This window comes from Coloeus monedula (genome assembly GCF_965178545.1).
Source record: "Coloeus monedula genome assembly, chromosome: 1".
In the NCBI taxonomy this organism is placed as follows: domain Eukaryota; kingdom Metazoa; phylum Chordata; class Aves; order Passeriformes; family Corvidae; genus Coloeus; species Coloeus monedula.
Genome location: NC_138781.1, coordinates 116,855,806 through 116,874,607, shown reverse-complemented (window position 1 = coordinate 116,874,607; position 18,802 = coordinate 116,855,806). Strand labels below are relative to the sequence as shown.

The following is an 18,802-nucleotide window of genomic DNA, read 5'->3' as shown; positions in this document are numbered from 1 at the left end:
GGTTAAGGCTGTAGGCACTGAACACGCATAATTCATGAGCTGCACTTCCACAGCTTCACAGGGCTTTCAAGAGCCTGTCACATTCTTCTCAAGTGGATCATTAAGGGTGGTGTACCTAAATGGATGGGTGGAGGAAATTTATCTGAACAGAAGATTAGAAGTGATTCAATTTTGGGAGATAACCCGACTTTTTGTCTTGGTAAAACTATAGTTCAACCATGTGAGTTGACTCTGGCATGTGGGGCTACTCAGCAGTTTCACACACAGATTCTGTTGTGCAGATGAAAAAGAATAGCACTATAAAACTTCTTTTTGTGAACCATAAAGGTATAATTCTGACATGATGATGGCTGATGTAATCAATGCTTTCATGAGGTTAGGCTTAAAGAGACAAACAAAGCTTTTTACAATGAACTTTTTGAATTCCCCTTGACTGAAAGGAGTTCATCACTGACAACTGGTGGGACTGTGACAAAGATAAGAGGAGTGGAAATTCACGCTGAGATCTTTTTACAATGGCGAAGGAATCTTCTCTAGTCTGTAAAACACACTGCAAGTAGCAGTGAAAGACCTGGGAAGAAAAGGAATAGAGATGATGGTCTTCAATACAATCTATCTTTGGAAGAAGAAAACTACTTGAGAGGAAAGTCAGTGCTGAAACTTTCCATTCCAAAGCTTTAACTACTAGAAGGACTAAATTCTCTGTGAGAAAGTACTAAGTTCACTTCACACCTTCTACAGAAATGCAAAGCAGAGCATAGACAAAATTTCCTATTTTTTCTTCAGGCATCTCTGTGGTTGCCTGGATGAACGGAGGTGTCAGAACTGTAAGGGGAACACTGACTGACCAGGAAAGGAAATTGTCTTATTGATGCAAATACCAGAGACCATGGTGCTTGTCATGCTGGAGCTCTAAATACAAAACTTCTCGTTCCTTCCTCATTCTCTGTTTTGCAGTTGCTTTTGTTATTTATTTTTAAATGCCCTCCCGACTAACTAGCTTCCAGAAGAAGAGGGGGGAAAAAAAAACAGTAAAAGCAAAAACTGGGAGAAACCAGAGAAGGATAGCTGAGCCATCAATTTCTCTAGACCAAACCCTTAGGTCCAATTCACCCTGTGCTACTGCCAGCCACTTACATCATTCACAGCAGAAACTTTAACAGTCCAAACTGGTGTGCTCAAGACTTGCAGGAATACTGCTTATTCGCAATATAGCCTAAAAGCTAAACACAACATAATTTTAGTATCTGCATAGCTGCAGAGCATTATTTAAATAGAATAGCTTTTAAACAAGCAATACTCCATTTAAAGATGCAAATCTCAAGATTTGCTGCACTAAAAGTTTTCATACAAAATCCTCTTGAATCCTGGAAAACTTGTTCGTTAGAAAGGTGCATGCTGTTCTAATATATATATCCTATGTCAGCACACACAGCCTTCATGTAAACACGCAGCCGGGAGTACCATGAGTAACAACTCTGTTTCCATCAGAAGCCCTTTATCCTGCGTAAGAGGTCTGCACGCTAATAGATGTCCTAGGCTAACGCTAACTAGCTACAGCTGGCTCGCAGCTATAAAAAGCATTAATGAAAACATAAATACTAACTTCTCCACTTCCCTCAGCCCGTACGTCAGGGCTGCGCAAAGGCACCGCTTTCCAAGAGGTCTGTGTGAATGAACTGGCTGCTCTGAACCAGCTCGCTCTGGTTCTCCCGAGTTTGTTTACTGAACAGCGTGTGCAGAGACACACTGGGGGATGCAGGGGGAGAGAGACACACCACGTGCCCTCCGGCAACCCCGAGCCCTGGGCTTCCAGGGAGGGCTGGGATAAAGGCAGGAAATATCTGTTCACCAAGGGGCTGACCCACGGGCAGAAAAGAGTCAGTCTGAACACAGCCCGACGTTACCATTTATCCCTGTGTTTAGCTGTAATATCCCTTTGCTTTGCTGTTACAGACTCGGTTATAATAAATAACGCGGGCAGCGACATTCACGGAGCAGAGAAACAACACTTCGTACCTGGGAGTTCTGCGCGCTCTCTAAACTTGCTACAGTACTTACATTTTTATTGTGCCAAGTATAAAACTAAATTGCAGGAAAAAAAAGGAAAGAGACTCAGGTTTATCCAGGACATATAGCGAAAAGGAAAAAAGCACCTATTTCTACTCCATGGGACTAAGAGTTGCAAATTGAGACCAAAACATCTGGATACTGAAGTGCTACAACAACCAGCAATTTTTATTAATCCACACTGCACACAGACAAAATCTTCATTATTATTTGACTATTGGACTGATTATCTGCTCCGTTAAAATAGTTGGTTTTATCGTGAAAGCAGTTCCTTTGCCACCATCTGCTTCTGTGGATTTCAGCAGGTTGACCTCAGACAGAGAAAAACCCTTCCGGTGTTTGCAGGGAGGCCAGGCATGTTGGCTTGCTATCCAACATGGTAGGCTAACCACAAGCCTGAATCAATAAGTAAGAATCATACCTAGCTTTTATTTTTTATTTTCATTTTTATAATTGAAATTCATTTATACACAAGGTCGATCAGAAAATTTGGGATTCTTCATTGAAAAAGTTTAGGAAGACTCAAAAGTACATTTATCTTAAAAAAAAAAAAAAAAAAAAATAGTACCTTATTTCCAAATACCATGATTCCTCTTTCTCATGATTTTGTTCAATGCGTGACTTTTTCATTTCTTCTGATTTGCACTACCCAAATAGCAACGGCAACCAGGCAGATCACCCCCAAACGCAGCTTCTATGTATTCAGCAGGGATCAAACAAATCACAAAATGCAACTCATTTGTCTATGCAGGAGTTTCCTAAATCTAGCATATAGATGTTATCTTATGAGGTCCAACCCTTGCAAGCATTTAAAAAGAAATCACCTGATTGCAATTCATTGATTTGCTGAAGTTGCAACCTCTAAACCAGATATGACACCTCTTTTTGCTTTGAATTCTCCTCCTTATCCTTGCACATATAAGCTGATTTCCAACTAATTTCTTAAAAATCCACTACCTTAGTAGAGTCCCTTCCCACTTGTTTATGCTTAAACATAAACGGCCTGAGAGACACTGATTTTCCTAACTGTTCATGCATCCACTTCAAATACCTGTTTTCTCAGAATGTTATTGCTATGATTCTCCCTCGAACCCTGGCAGTCCAAATACAAATGGTGACTCATACACAGAAGCACCAAGGTATAGATGAGCTCCTAACCCAGATATTTTTTCATCATGACTAAACAGCCCAAGCTGCAGCAAGAAAGTTTTGGCAGTTTTCAGCTCCCTTGGAAAGGAAATAACCACTTACCATTAAATTAAATAGAAATAAAGAAATTAAAAACACTTTTGGCAAGATTAGGCACTGAGTGTCTTTGCTAACATTGTCTTCCACGTCCCACTTACATTATGTTAATACAGCCACTTAATTTATAGCTCCATATTGAAGATGTGACATAACTTGTTCCAATCAAATTAATTTCCTTGAACATTTTTCCTCATGTCAAACAGAATTTACAAATTTTGGCATTTGTTCAGAGGCAGTGGAAAATGCATAATCCCATTGTTATAGGACAAAGACAAGAACATCTGTAGTTGTCATGACTAGATCATATTTGAATTCAATAGTGGGGAAAGCTGCTGCCTCAGAGAGGAAATCCACAGCTTCCAGTAGACCAGGTTATTCAGAGTTCCATCCAATCCGGCTCTGAACACTTCCAGGGAGGGGGCATCCAGAAACTTTCTGGGCAACCTGTGTCTCAGCACCCTTAAAGAATTTTTTCCTAATATCTAATCTAAACCCATGCTCCTTCAGTTTAAGGTCATTTCCCCTTGTCCTATCACTACATGCCCTTGTAAAAAGTCCCTCTCCAGCCTTCCTGCAAGGCCTCTTTATGTACTGGAAGGCTACTCTAAGTTCTTCCCTGGAGCTTTCTCTTCTCCAGGCTGAACAGCCCCAACTTTCTCAGCCTGTCAAATCTGAAACAGCTCTGAAGTACACTTTGCATTCACTCCTAGCCTTAGGCACTTGTAAAGCGTGTTGTCCAGAGGAGTCCACACTGCAGTCAAACACACACCTCCAGTAAAGTATCTAAATTCAGCCTGTTACAAAACCAGTTTGAACATTTATCAGGCAGTATGTATCAATTAAATAATTCCTTTTTTTTCTCACTGTAGGATGAAAATTAAAAAATAACTAAATCTCTCTTAACTGCCAACCCACTCAAACCCTTACACTGTGAAGTGTAATATACAGGAAGTTCATCCCAGGCCTTTGCTCATCACTTTTCCCATTTGAGGAGCATGTTCTTCTCCAAATGCTGTGAAAAGCCCTTTTGTCAAAAGAGGGAGTTGAAGCATTAACTGAAATGAGTTCGAGGATTTCAGCACAGCAGATCCCTACTCAGTGTGATGCTGCTGACTGCCTTTGGCTGTGAGAAATGGAACAAAACCAGCAGCCACCAGTCAGAACTGGCACGTGAATGTAAGATAACCTTGTTACATTTATAACTTACATACCAATTTTAAACCACAATACTTACTGAAAGAACTAATTGTCTTCTCAGAGGAGCTTTGTTTATTTGCATTGTTAGCTGTATCTTCATCTTTTGCATTTTATAAAAAAGTGTAGAAGAGCTTAAAATATAGATGTTCAGGCCTACGTTTCAGCAATATTGTCCCTTTCAAAGTCTGTCTTTTCTTAATTAATAGAGTATGCCCATCATCTGCACAGAACTGTGTATTCCTGACTCTTTGAGACTCAAGACCTCCTTCTTCCCAAAAGAGTATGTTAGTAATACTTTTCCAAGGAGTATTGATCAGTTATATCCAACAGAAGCTTTTACAAAGCTGATGACAGAAAGTTATTTCTAAGAATCTTCCATTTTGGAAAATCACTATTACATAAAATCTGCGCTGATGTTTTCATGCACGTGCTCTACCTCTGCAGATACCTAAGGCTATGCATACAAAGACTGTTTACCTGCCCAAGTGGCAAAGAAATGCCATGTAATATTCAGGTGGTTAAAATTCTCTCCCAACTGCTAGTTCACCTCCATCCAGGCATTTATAACATTTAACACTGCTCATGGTTCTTGCCTTCGGGTACGATGGTAGAAGAAAAACAAATTCCAGAGACACAATCTGACTTCTACAAAGGTTTCTGAGAGCTTCAGCACAACTTTAACACTTCCTCCAGGAAGTCGTGTAGTCAGTGAAATGTAGAGGTGTAAAACACACATGGAAGATTTCTGCTCTCAGTTCTATCAACCACATAACTTTCAGAGATAAAAAAATTCAGGGGGAAGAAAGGTCAAAGCCAAGGAAAAGATTCCATACCTTTTATGTAGGCCATCTTAGAATAATTTTAACAGGTGCTGGAAAATTACTATTCTTGTTTGAAACCACGGAATGTACAACAGCACATACCTTGACTGTGGCTCTAGGGCTGGAAAATTACCTTTTCAAATTGTTTGCTTTCTTCTCCCTAGACTGCTTTCTACTGTAGGATAATGTACAGGGACCACATCACTCTTCCCATTCCCTCCATTTACACAGTCCCTCAAAACCAACCAATTGGGTGCATACAGCCATGAAGCAAATGGCAGTGGGAAATGAGGTGTTCAGGTGCAATAAAGCTTCCCCAGCTTCCTAAAGCCCTGCATGTGATCATCAGAGGTGAGAGTTGTGAAATGGTATGGTTACAAGGTAAGTGGTGGGGAACACAGAGCTCTACATAATGAAGCTTCTATACCACTTACCTGTCTCTCTGTGCTACTCAGGTATCTCTACAATTTCTCTGTCATGGGGAATACATCCTTCTCGACCAAAAAAAAGGCTTGGGGTGTGTGTGACTGTCTTCTGTGAGCACATGGGTGCTTTACTGATCAGACTAAGCACTTGAGTATGGAAGAAACACAAGCAAACAGTGTCCCCTTTTTGCTAGATGCATACAGGAGCCTACACACAGTATTGGCCACCTGATGGTTTCTATTCCTGTCCATTTGCTTTCCAAAGAGACTGAATCCCTGTCACACTTGTGGTCTGTGCTGGCTATGGTCTTCTTAAGCCTCTTTTCTTTACCAGCATTTTTTATCACTGCCCTGACATATTTTAGAACAACAGCAAGTTGTTTAATTGCATATTCTCAGCACAGGGACGAAAAACGCTGGTGTACATTGAAGGGTCTTTTTTTTTTTTATTTGTACAGAGTATATCAGATAACAGTGCTTTCACCTTGCCCTTGGACAGAATAAGACTATGTAAATATTCAGCACTGAAAAATAAACAGCAATGTCAAATTAACAAATTGTTGTACTACGGTGGCACTGGAAGAAGCCCAAGTTCCATTTGGTCGTCTGCAGCATCAGCAGTAGGGAAAACAGACTCTCAGGGCTATCCAGACAACAGCATGGGGAAGCTACAGTGTTAACTACATAAGACAATTTAAAGTATTAGCTGGACAGTGTGATACCAAAGATGTTTTTCCAACAGTCTCTTGTTCTTACTCTCTGTTTTGGCGGCTTCAGTTTGAGAATTACAAATAGAGCAGGGTGGAGGCAAAAGGGAATAATCCAAGTGTCAGGGAGTCTTTATTGTGAATAAAAAAAGGAAAAAAAAAAAAAAAGAGAGAGAGAGACTTCAAAGCAGAAACCAGTTACTAGAGCTTGAACCACAGCTATTAGAGGAACTATTATAAGTCTGTCAAGTAGCAATTAGACTACTTTGCAAGAATATTAAGAGCACGTATCTTCACTTCGGAGAAGGATTTGAAAAGGGCAAAAATAGAGAAACTTTTTAGTTTATGGAGTACTCTCTACTGCATTTCAGTTACTTATTTCCTGTTTATTTTCCACTTGAAAAATCACATCCCAGAAACATAATGTAATTTTTAAAAACTTGCATTTATGACCATTCAATTTAAAATGTTTTGTTGAAAAAAAACACAAAAATCAAATGGAATGCTGTAAACAGATTTAAGTCAGCCACAAAAAACATTCTGACAGATGTTAGCATCTGTGAACATGGATCTTTCATGACAGTCCTTTCCAATCTGGGCTCTTTTCAAACAAGAATACCTCCAGAGTTTTTTTATGTTGTTTTTGTTTATTTCAATAAGCTTTATAAAACGTAAGGTAGGTTGTCCATACCAGAAGGATGACTTTTCAATATATTAATCCATCTCCTTGGAATGCTAGTTGCAGCATCTGACACTCAACTTTTATTTGTGCCTGTTGCCAGGCGTTGACCCATTGATTAGATCTGTGTTAAGATAAACAGCAAAGATCACTGGATGAAGAAAAAGGGGAAAAAATTAAATCTAATTTAGAAATTAATTAGTTCTACGGGATTATCACTTGCCAATAAAACTGTTTTGCGAAGAATTACATATGAACAGACTACTCAGAAACTTGCAACAACTTGCTAGACCACAACGAATTACAGCAACTGACTATCATGTTTCTGTGGGCCTGCTCAGAAAGAGAAATGTGATTGTCCTCACTTCTATTTCTCCCAGCCACTCAAACAAATCCTCAGCTCTTCTAAATATTTTGCTCCCCAAGGGTCCTGCTTGCATGGTGGCAGACCTTTCCACTGCTCTGTGATCTGGCAAATGGAAAACAAAATAAAGAGCAAAACTGAAAGAACTACAGATGACAACTAGTGCAGAGATGCCGATCACACTAATTTTTAAAGTAAATATATGGTCTTTCTTTTGTTCTTGGAATAGAAAGCTATAGCAGGCTTTGTGCAGGTAGGAAATAGGTTGAAACATGCCAAGAGAAGTGAATGGAAAATTTGTCGAGTCACCCACAGATTTCAAAGTGTGGATTCACAGCTATAGCTAGCATTGTTTTCTACCAGCAGTGGTTAGCTCTTCATGACAACACCCTTTTCTGTCCAGCCTCCTCACGCAAATCCTCCGAGTGCTCTGACCAGTTTAACTGCCTAATAGTCCTAAAAATGCATCTATTTTAGTTACACTGACTACCACACAACCAGCCCTGTCCTTTAAGGCACAAAACTGACCAGCTCTATTTTTTACTAAACTCACGTGGCCTGCTCAAAACAAACAGATACTGGCAGGAGCAAAATCCAAATTATACACTGCTTTATCCCAGGAACACAAAGTACAAGGCCAACGCAGTGAGTCAGACACCTCTGGGCCAGTGAGCTCCTCAGGTTGACAGGAGTCTCTTTGGGATCCTCATACTTTGTAAGCCAGAACATTTTAAAAAAGAATCAAAACAATTGGGTTTAGACAAACATGTGTTGTGTCATTAACAAAAGTATCTATCTGCCATCAGAGGGGAAAAGGCAGCAAAAAGCATGCCAGGAATGTTGGAAATGGGCAGACAGTCACAGCGAGTCATATTTTCTTCTTTTTTTTTCCACCCCAAGAAACTCCTTCAGCATGAAAAGTCCATTTGCAAGCGCAGTTAGTTATGGGGGAAAAGGCAGATATTTCAACAATAATACAGGAAATGTGGATCCAATTTATGGACAACAGAAGCCGGAGAACTCCTCAGTCTCTGCAAAGATTTCTCAGCATTCTTGGAAAATGCTTTGAATACTTCAGCTGAGCAAACTTAAACCCTTCAAACCTATCCCTTTGTCTATCAGTAAAAGGCTATATTCCACACGTGTGTATTTATGAACAATAAATGCTAGATGCATATGGGCAGCCCCGTAGTTTCTATGTTTCACAAGTGTTAGTTTTAATCAACTAAATTAATCCGCTTCCTTACAATCAAAATAGAGGTTTCTCCCACAACTTGCCAGTCTCCTACTAGAAACCGGATGCCTTGAACCAAATGCATCACTTCCCCTACTCCACATTTAATTTCATGTTTCTTTGCAGTTTATTGTGGAGGTTTTTATGCTTCCCTGTGCCAACAGCATCTAGGTTATTGTGGAGTGCTACAAAAGAAGATATGCAGTAAACCAGCCTGTTTAAAATACTAATCAATTAGGTATTATTGTACCTTGATATCCAATTAGAAATTTTTGTTTATGAAACAATGAATAATCTAACTCATCTTGCCTCATAAAATACAAACCTTGTTCTTATGGCAGTTTTACTTTACAGAAAGAAGTTTAAAATAGGGTTTTTTAGTTACAAAAGAATAAGCCATCAGTTGGTTCGAAGGACTGCCAGAGGGCCTTTTTGCTCACATAGATGTTTTTGGTAGAGGAGGTCTCATGTGGATGTTTATCAGCCATGGAAATAGCAGCTGAAAAAGCAGCAAGAGGTGTTTTTCATTCCTCAGTCTGTAAAAGAAGTGTTCTTTCTCCCCTTTGCAAAAGAGAAAGTGGGTTGTTTTTTTTGATTCAGGATCCAAAACAGTCTGATAGCTGTGAACAACAACAAACAAACAGTTTTCTGAGCTATCTATGAAATTTGAGGAACTTTTAAGAGACCAGTTTAACAACTGCACATGAGAATACCCAGCTACAGCATATACGTAGAAGCAACAAGCTCTCATTTTTTATTTCATTTCTATTTCACGTTTGACATAAGAAGTGCAATCTCAGATTTCTGCTTTCTTTCACCCCATTCCTGTGAAGGGTGTGGGCTCAGGCAGGTTAACTACCTCAAATTGTGTGACTGCAAGTTAAGTGTACTTTTGGTAAAGAGTTGGAAATTAAAAAATCAGCTTCAATAACACAGCTGCCCTGACATTTGATCAAATGTAGCTCTCTGGAAGAAAATCTACATGGAGGACTACTGTCCTCAAAACCACATATCGATGTGGGCTGGTAAAGTACTTTTTCTTTTTAAAAAAATATATATGTTATAGTAAGAATGAATTAAATACAAAGCAAAGAGTCCACACAACAAGATGTATCAATTACTTTAAAAAAATAATGTTCAATATAACTATTATATGTAAAAGAGCTCCTAAAAATGTTGGGGACAAGGCTGTTGATAATTACTTTCCTGTGGGTGATGACCAAACTTGTATTTTAGGAAAGAATAATCTTTCTAAGTTCCTTCTGGAGAAATTTTATTGATCAATTAGTGCTGTAAATTACCCAGTGGCTTACAAGGTACCAAGAATTGAGAGAATTCTAGTATTTCAAAAACTCAAGAAGAAGAACCGTTGAGGACACCACTATCCACCTGCAGGGTGGCTCAGAGGAACTCAAATTTTTCAAAACTGAGAAGAAACCTTTCAAAGCCTATTGCAAATTACATCTGGAGAGTTCTCAACAGGACCTGTTAAACTAATTGCACATCCCCATTCAAGTCCCAAACTCTGCAGGAAGAAATGTTTACTTATGTCCTGAAAGGCTGAACCTAGAACCTCAATACAAGCTCTTCTACTATAATGCACTTTAATCATCTTCCTGAGTGAAAATAAAATCTGATACATCTTACCTTTCAAAATTTTAAGCCAAATGAACCAAAAGCTAGTGCAAAACCAAAGGAAGAAAATGCAATAACAGACACAGCTAACACAGATGCAGGGTTGCTGAGAAAGACTGAAATCAGTCTTTGGCCTCAAACCTTGAGAGTCATAAAAGGAGAAGGAAAGAATTCAATGGTTCACTATTGGTCAGAAAGGAAAACTGTTTGCCATATCTTTTGTTTTTAAGAAAACAAGGTCCAACTCTTGATTCCTTCCACTGTAAACAGAACAGTGTTAGGATGCAAAGACTAAAACATAAGAGGCTAAAACAACTGGTTGAAAGCTGTATGTTCCATGGGGTTTGCATGTAATGTTTCCACAATGCTGCTCATGTTTTGACACCACAACACTTTTTACTGTAGAGGAATCTTAACTGCTGTGGCCTCCAGATTTCCAGAAGTCAACAGGATCTTTTTCCAGCGACTTCACAACGGAATATACACCTATGTTTCTCTAATAGCATGTGTGCAAAATCCTCATTATAGAAAAGCCTTTCATTTCTGTGTCTCTCTATGTATTTCTTTTTTGTTTCAAAAGACCATTGCATGAGCATAACTTACTAGCAGAGCATACCAGAGACTGAAACAGGCAAATGTGATGTAACAATTATTCTGTGAAGCTCAAGGAACAGTATATGATGTTCTCAATTAACTTCTCACTAATTAATTTTCAGTGTTCCTGTCATCTGTTGATGACATAAACATAGACAGATCCTTTCCTTCCCTGGGCAGGACTACTTCTGTGTCACACTATACCTATGAAAAAACGGCACCACTCTCATCAACAGCCCCATGCCTTCCTTGCTGAGTGTGCTTATTCCCCATGGGCTGACAACTAAGAATGACATTTCTGAACTCCCTCCTCTTTGGTTTCTCATATATCACAGCCTCAACAAAGAAATTGCCATGCATCTTATTACTCACCTAACATTTGGTGGATCTGAATTCATGCCAGGTGTTGCACAAAGAGGCTTATTTCCTTGAGTATGGCTCCTGTACCCTTCTCTTGCAGGCAAACAGTACACCCTCTGGATAACGACTCGTACCTGCACCTCTCTCCATCCCATGGCTCCCTGGCTTTCAACCATGTCAAGCAGAGAATCATTAACAGCACTCAGTGCCAAGGGATGCTGTTTTGAATCACCATTGTTACGAAGTTGTGGAGCACAAGCAACCTGGTGAAGGAAAACCCATTAAGAGAAACATTCCAGAGAACCTTGAAACTGTGTAGAGCTAGAGAGGAAAAACGTCAGCATGAAAAATCAGGTTTCAAGTGCAAAATCAGTTTCAAAATACTTACTGCTCCTAAGGTAACTTGCAGACTAGTGGCCAGTTATTTATTGTGTATTTTTAATAGACACTCAAGAGAGTTGCACACATAGTGTGCTCCTGTATTTAACTGGCACTCTGCACTGAGCTAACTCAACCCGTGAGAGATGAAGGTGACACCAGCAGGAAAACAGAAAACAGATATTAGCCCTTATGATTCTTCCCCTTGAATGGAGTTTCATTTTTACTTCTTTGATGTTCTGTTCCTTCCTCTTCTAAAAAAAGAGTGAAATTCATCTTGAATACTTCCGGACTTTCAAATAAAGTTGGAAATGAACAGGTGTCTTTTATAGACTAGTAAGCTAGTTCTCAGACTTACACATTTCAATGGAAAATATTTCAAAGTAAAATAATTAGATGATTAATGAAAAATACAAAACTTTTAAAGCAAAAACTTTAACTTATTTTTTCACTACTTTAAAAACATATTTTGTTAATAAAACCTTCCAAACTTGCAAAATAAACTTCATGAACACTGCAGTTTGCCTTAATCTAAATTAGTAATGTAATTTATCTTTATTTTAAAATAAATCTCTCTCGATAAAAATTGTATGCAGGTGTAGACTAACATGGTCAATATACATATAGGTCCCTTTGCAGCATGAACCAATTTTCTATTTTCACAATGAGACCTGTTTTTATAAAAAGCTGGATGCCAAGAAAGGTTTTCAGAGTATCACAGACTGTACCATAAGTATTATACACCAATAAAGAAGAATTTGCAGTATTTAAAAGAAAATTGTGGTACAACACTACCCTTTGTCTACAAAGTAGTTGCAATAAAACTTGTCTACCAAGTTTTAAATGAAGTGGTTTGCTTGTTAGGAGCAATGAGGGGAACAAGTAAATTGTTCTGGTTTTCAAATACCACAGTAGAAGCTTTTTACAAGTCAGAGTTGAAGCAAGAAAGGCGATTAGGATTTGATTTATGTAACTTTTTAATTCCCAGGCCTATAATGGGAATTATATATAAGGCAAACACAAAATGTTGACACTCATTGCTCCTCAAACTTGAAGGGCCAAACTTCTCAAATATTAAGAACCATTTAGGTAGCCAATATAAAGCTTTTACAAGAACCTTACTTTCAGAAAGTGCTGGCACAGACTATGAAGAAAACAAATCTCTTAAAATACCTCAGCTTGTACGACCACAGTTACAGAAATGCAGAGTCAGTAGGCATTTTAATACAAATAAAGTCAAAATGGGAAAGAAAACAAACTGAAGGGGTAGGAATGGGGGATGATGTTATCAACTGATGCTTTAAAGAAAGGATAGGATCAATAAGGAAATGAGTTAAGATAAAGGAATAGGAAAAAGGAATGCTTATTTTAAATAGAATCTTGAGTGAGTTACAAGAAAACAGCTATTTTTTAGCTATTCAGCTATAAAGAATATGAGAAAAATCAATGAAAAAAACAAGTGATAATTACTGTTTAGCACAGTAGTGAGATTTCAGCAAAATAACCTCACAGCAGTTCAGCATTTGGATGGACCAAAAGCCTCTACTAAGAAAATATTAAAATAGACACTGCATATTAATTCAGCCTTGACTAAATGAAGGGGAAACCAAACAGGTCAGTACTTTACAATTTTTGTTTTTCTTATGATATCCAAACATCTGCTCACCAACTTCTTACCAAGTGCTTAATTGTGAACCAAATGGACCATACCTGATTATCTGAAGGTTCCTGGCGTAACTTATCATCAAGGTCATCTAGTCTGAAGGTCTGTGCCAAAGATATAATATTCTTCCTGATAAGCATCTTTGTAAGACCATATGTCTTCTCTCTGGCTTCTGAATGTTCACTGAGTAGCACCTTCTGACTAAAGTAAGTGTTCATGATAACAGGAACATCTGCATTTTGGAGAAGCAGTTTTTGCCTGGAAAAAACAATTTAAGTGGTATCAAATCCATTACACGTTAAACTACTGATAAGCACTATTTAAAAATGTGTGCTGCATTGCATTTCTCTCACCTTTTTTCTATATTTACCACCAAAACACTTCAGAGGTGTGTTATCCTAATTGCAAATTACCCATCCCACAGAGTCGGCTTGGCTCAGCCATCTTAGCTCAGGCATAGCCCTGGGCAATTGGAGATCCACTGCACCCAGGGACGAGTTACACATGGAAGCCAGCTGAACTGCTGAGCCCCATCTGGGTTCACACAAATGCTACTTGGTGTCTCTGTGTTGTTAGCACAGAGCACCAGGACCCTCTGCATACAGTTACTGAGGTGAAAGCCATGAACAGAAGACTATTAATCCTGCTCCGTGTTAATTCAGAGCACTGCTCCGCTGGACCCAGCCTGACCCTTGCAGGACATTCTCTGGTGAGTGCTTGCCACCAACCCAAATCCATTCTCATGCAGCTGGCAGCAAGCTGCTGCTTCCTCCTCTATTTTTTTTAAAAGCAAAATCCTATGTTTTTCTTACACTATGCTGTATATTATCTTGCCTGTGTATTTGTTACTGTAATAAATGTGCTCTCCTAGATCCAGTTTTGGTTTCTAGTGCCAATGTAAATTCCCAAACAGCTCCACAAGCAGCAATTTCTTACCCACCAGATTAAGGGAATGTTTGCAGAATCTCTAAACACACAATAATTTCATGCCAAAGCACGTGTTGATGTTGGGTTTTTCTTATGCTGGTATCACAGTCGAACATTTGGAAGTATACTTTTTATGCTCAGAGGACACACATCTAATGAAGTCAGCTAACAAAACCAACCAGTAATCTCATTTTCTACAGACCATCAAAACAGACCAAAATCAACTTGGTGACTTTACCGCATTCTGAATTTTTCTACTATTAGATTTTTATCACCTAGGAGTAAAACAAGGCCTCCTGCCTTGGCAGCAAAGCTGTGCTGACCCGAGTTCAGAACTTCACCCTCTAGACTGCTCAGCAGTTATATTACGGAGATGAAGCAAGTTTCCACATCTGTGACATTGTTTCTCAAAATGCAACCATACAGAGTTAAAAAGCAAAATGAAACAATGAAACACTCAAAAATACTTATTTCTGATCTCAGTCCATACAAGATCTTCACCATGGTCTCTTTTATAACAGACGCCTTCGTTCTTTAGAGAGTGGATAGCTAAAGGGAGATTGATGTATTCATATTTTCAAAGGCATAGGAAGAGTTGCAGCAAGTTTTAAATATAATCCCTGTAATTCTATAATTAGGAAAATAAAACAACAGCCAGATGATCTCTGCCTTTTAGGAAAAAAGGATACATTTAAAACTAAGCTCACAACTTAGAACTATGAATCACACATATAAATTATGAACAAGATGCATTGTTTCTACTGTGAACACTCAGAGAAGTTATGATTTGAAACAGAAAATTCATGAAAAGTTACAGCATAAAACTAAGTCCTGAACTTCACCACAAAGAAGCCTTACTGCCATCTGTGAGCTCCCCCGATCTAGGAGAGCAGCAATTCATGTCTAAGGGACACCGAGTCCCTTGACTTCAGATGAATTTGCTAACAAAGCTCCCAGTTAAGAGCATGACAGTAGCTCATAAGGCTGCTGAACTGACATTGCTTGATAATTTTCTGCATTACGGGATTAAAACTGAGCAATTAGCTTGGTCAGCAAACTGAAACACCTCTGATTCTATGAGATTTTTAAACTGTCACCCCCTTTTTTCTAGAGAACAGAAATGTATATAAAGCTTACTACAGATCTTGGAACAGTTTGGGCTGTCTTTATTTGCAGATGTGTAATGAAAATTTTAGCACCTTCTTTCTTGAGATGTCTGTGTTCAGACCCAAAGTAAACAGGAAATCTCTCTGAACACGAGACCATTACGTCACTAATGTCAGAAGAATGTTTGCTTGATCTAAAACATCTCATTCTCTAAAAAAAATACTGACGTTAGTAGCAAATCATTTGTAGAAACTTTGAGGTTTATGGTTTTATTTTTATTTTCCTGAGCAGGAAAATGTGATCAGGTTTTTAACTTTCTTTTTTTTTAAGGCAGGTAGGTTTTACTGATACCCAAGTGACGTGTGCCTTGCTTTTGCTATGCTTATGCATTCCATGTCTTGAGTACTTCTATAATCGCCAAGAGCTTTCCTGGTGAAGCACTCATTATGTCATCATATCTTTACATGGGTAATGCATAAAGTAATGGCTAGTTGGTATTTCCACAAAGCAAAAATGGGGACATATATACATTTTCAGGAGAAGCCTCCCATTTCTTAAATGCAATTAGTTCACCAAAAACACTCTCCTGAAGAAATCACTTGTTTTAGACCTGCAAAAATGTGCACAGACTTAGCAGTAATTCTTCAGTTACATCAGAGGAATATTCACATATATCTACTTAAATCTTCCCTATTTCACAATGGACAGATACCTCACGATGAAAAGAACCAGGAATAAATAGAAATAAATCCCAATTGAAAGAAATAACAAAAAAGTTTGTAATAAGCTCATTATTTTGTGCAGTTAGACTGCTGAATGGAAGTATTTTGTAAGTATACATACACATAGAAAACATAAAGTTATTTATATTTTGCATACAATATATAGAATAATTGTACTGTTTATTTACATTATTACCAAGTTTTATATATATTCTTCAATATGAAGAATAAAATTATTAATATAGTATCAATTAATTGAATGAAAACTCTTTTTCCAGAAATTCTTTCTAGTATTGCTCAGCAAAATCAAGCTCTGCGGGATAGGAACTTTGACTGTCATCATGGCAGAAATCTCTGCATTGCCCCTGCATATTGTTTATACTTTTCTCTTTGCAACAAAGGCAACCACGCTAGAGACACATGTATACCTTAATTCTTTTTGTCTGTTTGACAGGTACAGATCAGGGCAAAAAAAGCCCAACAGGCTGGAAGATTTGGGACAAAAAAAAATCCCTTCCCCAAGCAATCCCTGCATGTGTTGCCCCTGTGCCTGAGACACCATAACTGATCACCTCAACTTTAAGCATCTGTTCCAGCTGCAGATTCCCTATACCCAGAAGCAGCCTTACTCTAGAATACAGAGTACACTCTGTAGTATCCTCTTAGACATAAAGTGTTAAATCAGCATTGCAAGCTTTCTGTGACCTCTCTTAAATGGCTTCTTTTCTATCTCCTTCATTTTATTTTAAAAGTTAGTTTTCAAAGAATGGGAGACATCATCTCATTCAGCTAACCACAGAGATGATGGGGAAAAAAAAAAAAAAAGCTCATCACAGATTACAAACCCCCCTGAAACAATCTATTGTCCTCTCTGATTTTTTCTTGCTCAGAAAAGGATATTTAAAAGTTGGATTAGTAGTTGACTTCCTTTGTAACTGCCTTTAGACCTTTGTAATGACATGAAGTAGAGACTGGGAACATTCTATACTACAGGGCATTATTTTCCTGGTATGTAGACAATCAGCAATTGCTGTAACTGGTCACATGCTAAAGGAACATGAGGCAATAATGTTATTTTTTTTATTTTCCAGCAGCAGCTTGCTTCTCTGTCCAAGAACGTAGCTTTCTTTTTCTCTTCCTCCCTCCTACAATGGAGGCTATCTGGCCAAGTAGAAGCAGGAGATGTCCTTGCCCACTTCTACGTTAATTGTGGTCTGTCCCCATCCGAGATGCGAAACCCTGCAGAACGTACAGCATGGCACTGGGTAAAGGAGCTGACGTTTCAATTTGGGGCAGGGTCTTAATCCTGGGGCAAACAATCAGTGGGTTTGCACTGTGGTCTGCCCTGCACAGCCCATCCACAGCCAGTGAGGAGTTGTGACTCCAGCAGCAGCGAGCTCACAAACCACACGCTTCCGCTCAGTTCTGCTGACATCAAACGGTGGTGCTGGTTCATGAACTTGAGAAGACTCTGGATCACTTTAAATTAGAGAACATATTTTTTTGTTCACTCTCCCTGGGTATTTTACTGGGCTTTTGTTTTTTGTTGTAGTTTTTTGGTTTTTTTTTTTTCCTTTACAAAGTGTAAAATGCCTAGAGTGGTTTTTTTTGAAGAGTACACTGCATTAAATGAACACTCTTAACATTTCAGTGACCTACAACTTGCACTGTAATTATGAAACAGGCTATTCTCAAGTCTCAGAACAATGATCTCTGTGTAAAGAATGTTTAACATCCACCAAAGTAGCACAGCAGTAGTACATGTAGAAAAAGAGTGTGCCAGAACCTTACACTGTTGCCCAGAAGTATGAGGAATCATTCCACATAGGAACAACATACAGGGCCCATCCCTGACTTCCTAGGAATCGCTTGTTTTATCCAATGTAGAGGAAGTTGCTCATGTTGCCTCTTGCTTAGGGTTGTGTAGCATTTGCAATGCTTTATCTGTGAAATGTCCAAGAAATGCCTGAGCATTGAGCTAATGATAATAACTAAGAAACAAACCCTCCCAAAAACCCAAAAAAACTTAACAAGTTCAGACAGATCTCTGCCCACCTATCATCCAAGGACAGTAACTATCTTCTCAGTATATACACCAAATCAACAGGCCATTTGGGACAGACCTGCTTTCTGCCATGCCTAGAGATTGCCCAAACACAGAATTTTCATCCATGAATGAGTAATCTCACCACTTGTGTGTGAGTCTCCATCAGCGTCACTGACTGCCCCTGTAACGCTGCACGGACACTGATTCTGAGCTCACACTTTTACAGTACCTAACTTCTTCCCATGCCCCAACGTCAAAGACAGAAAACAAAAATCAGCTGGTATCTCTTTCTCTGAAATTATCTTATTCAAAGCAACAGATTATTGTGGTACAAGTTCTCAAGGCTGGTTGTACTCTTTTCCCCATGAAAAAACAGCACTAACCATCCAGACCAACGTCCAGAGTCACATATGGCAAACATACAATTCTCAGCTGTGTCAGGTTTCCAAACAAATGTGGCTTTGGCACCTCAGAGTAGCAGGTCTGCAGAAGATGTAACAACAAAAAGCTACCCAAGCTATGTCTGAAACTTCTGCTTTTAAAGTATGATACTTTTATTTGTGAATAGAACAGCTAGATACTTGTTTTGTTCCCCTACTGGAAAAATACTTTGTCTGAGGACTT

The 18,802-nt window shown here is 38.7% G+C and overlaps 1 protein-coding gene across 2 annotated transcripts in view; it reads right to left on the bottom strand.

The window, feature by feature from the left end:
- The window catches only part of SPIDR (scaffold protein involved in DNA repair), a 196,390-nt gene that overhangs the window by 55,108 nt on the left and 122,480 nt on the right, over nt 1-18,802 (bottom strand). For both annotated transcript variants that reach the window (XM_082291139.1, XM_082291140.1), the window contains exons 9-10: nt 13,423-13,633; nt 11,347-11,597 (exon numbers count right to left, since the gene is read on the bottom strand). In XM_082291139.1, the coding sequence (XP_082147265.1) occupies nt 11,347-11,597; nt 13,423-13,633 (462 nt within the window). The remainder of the gene's footprint in view (nt 1-11,346; nt 11,598-13,422; nt 13,634-18,802) is intronic.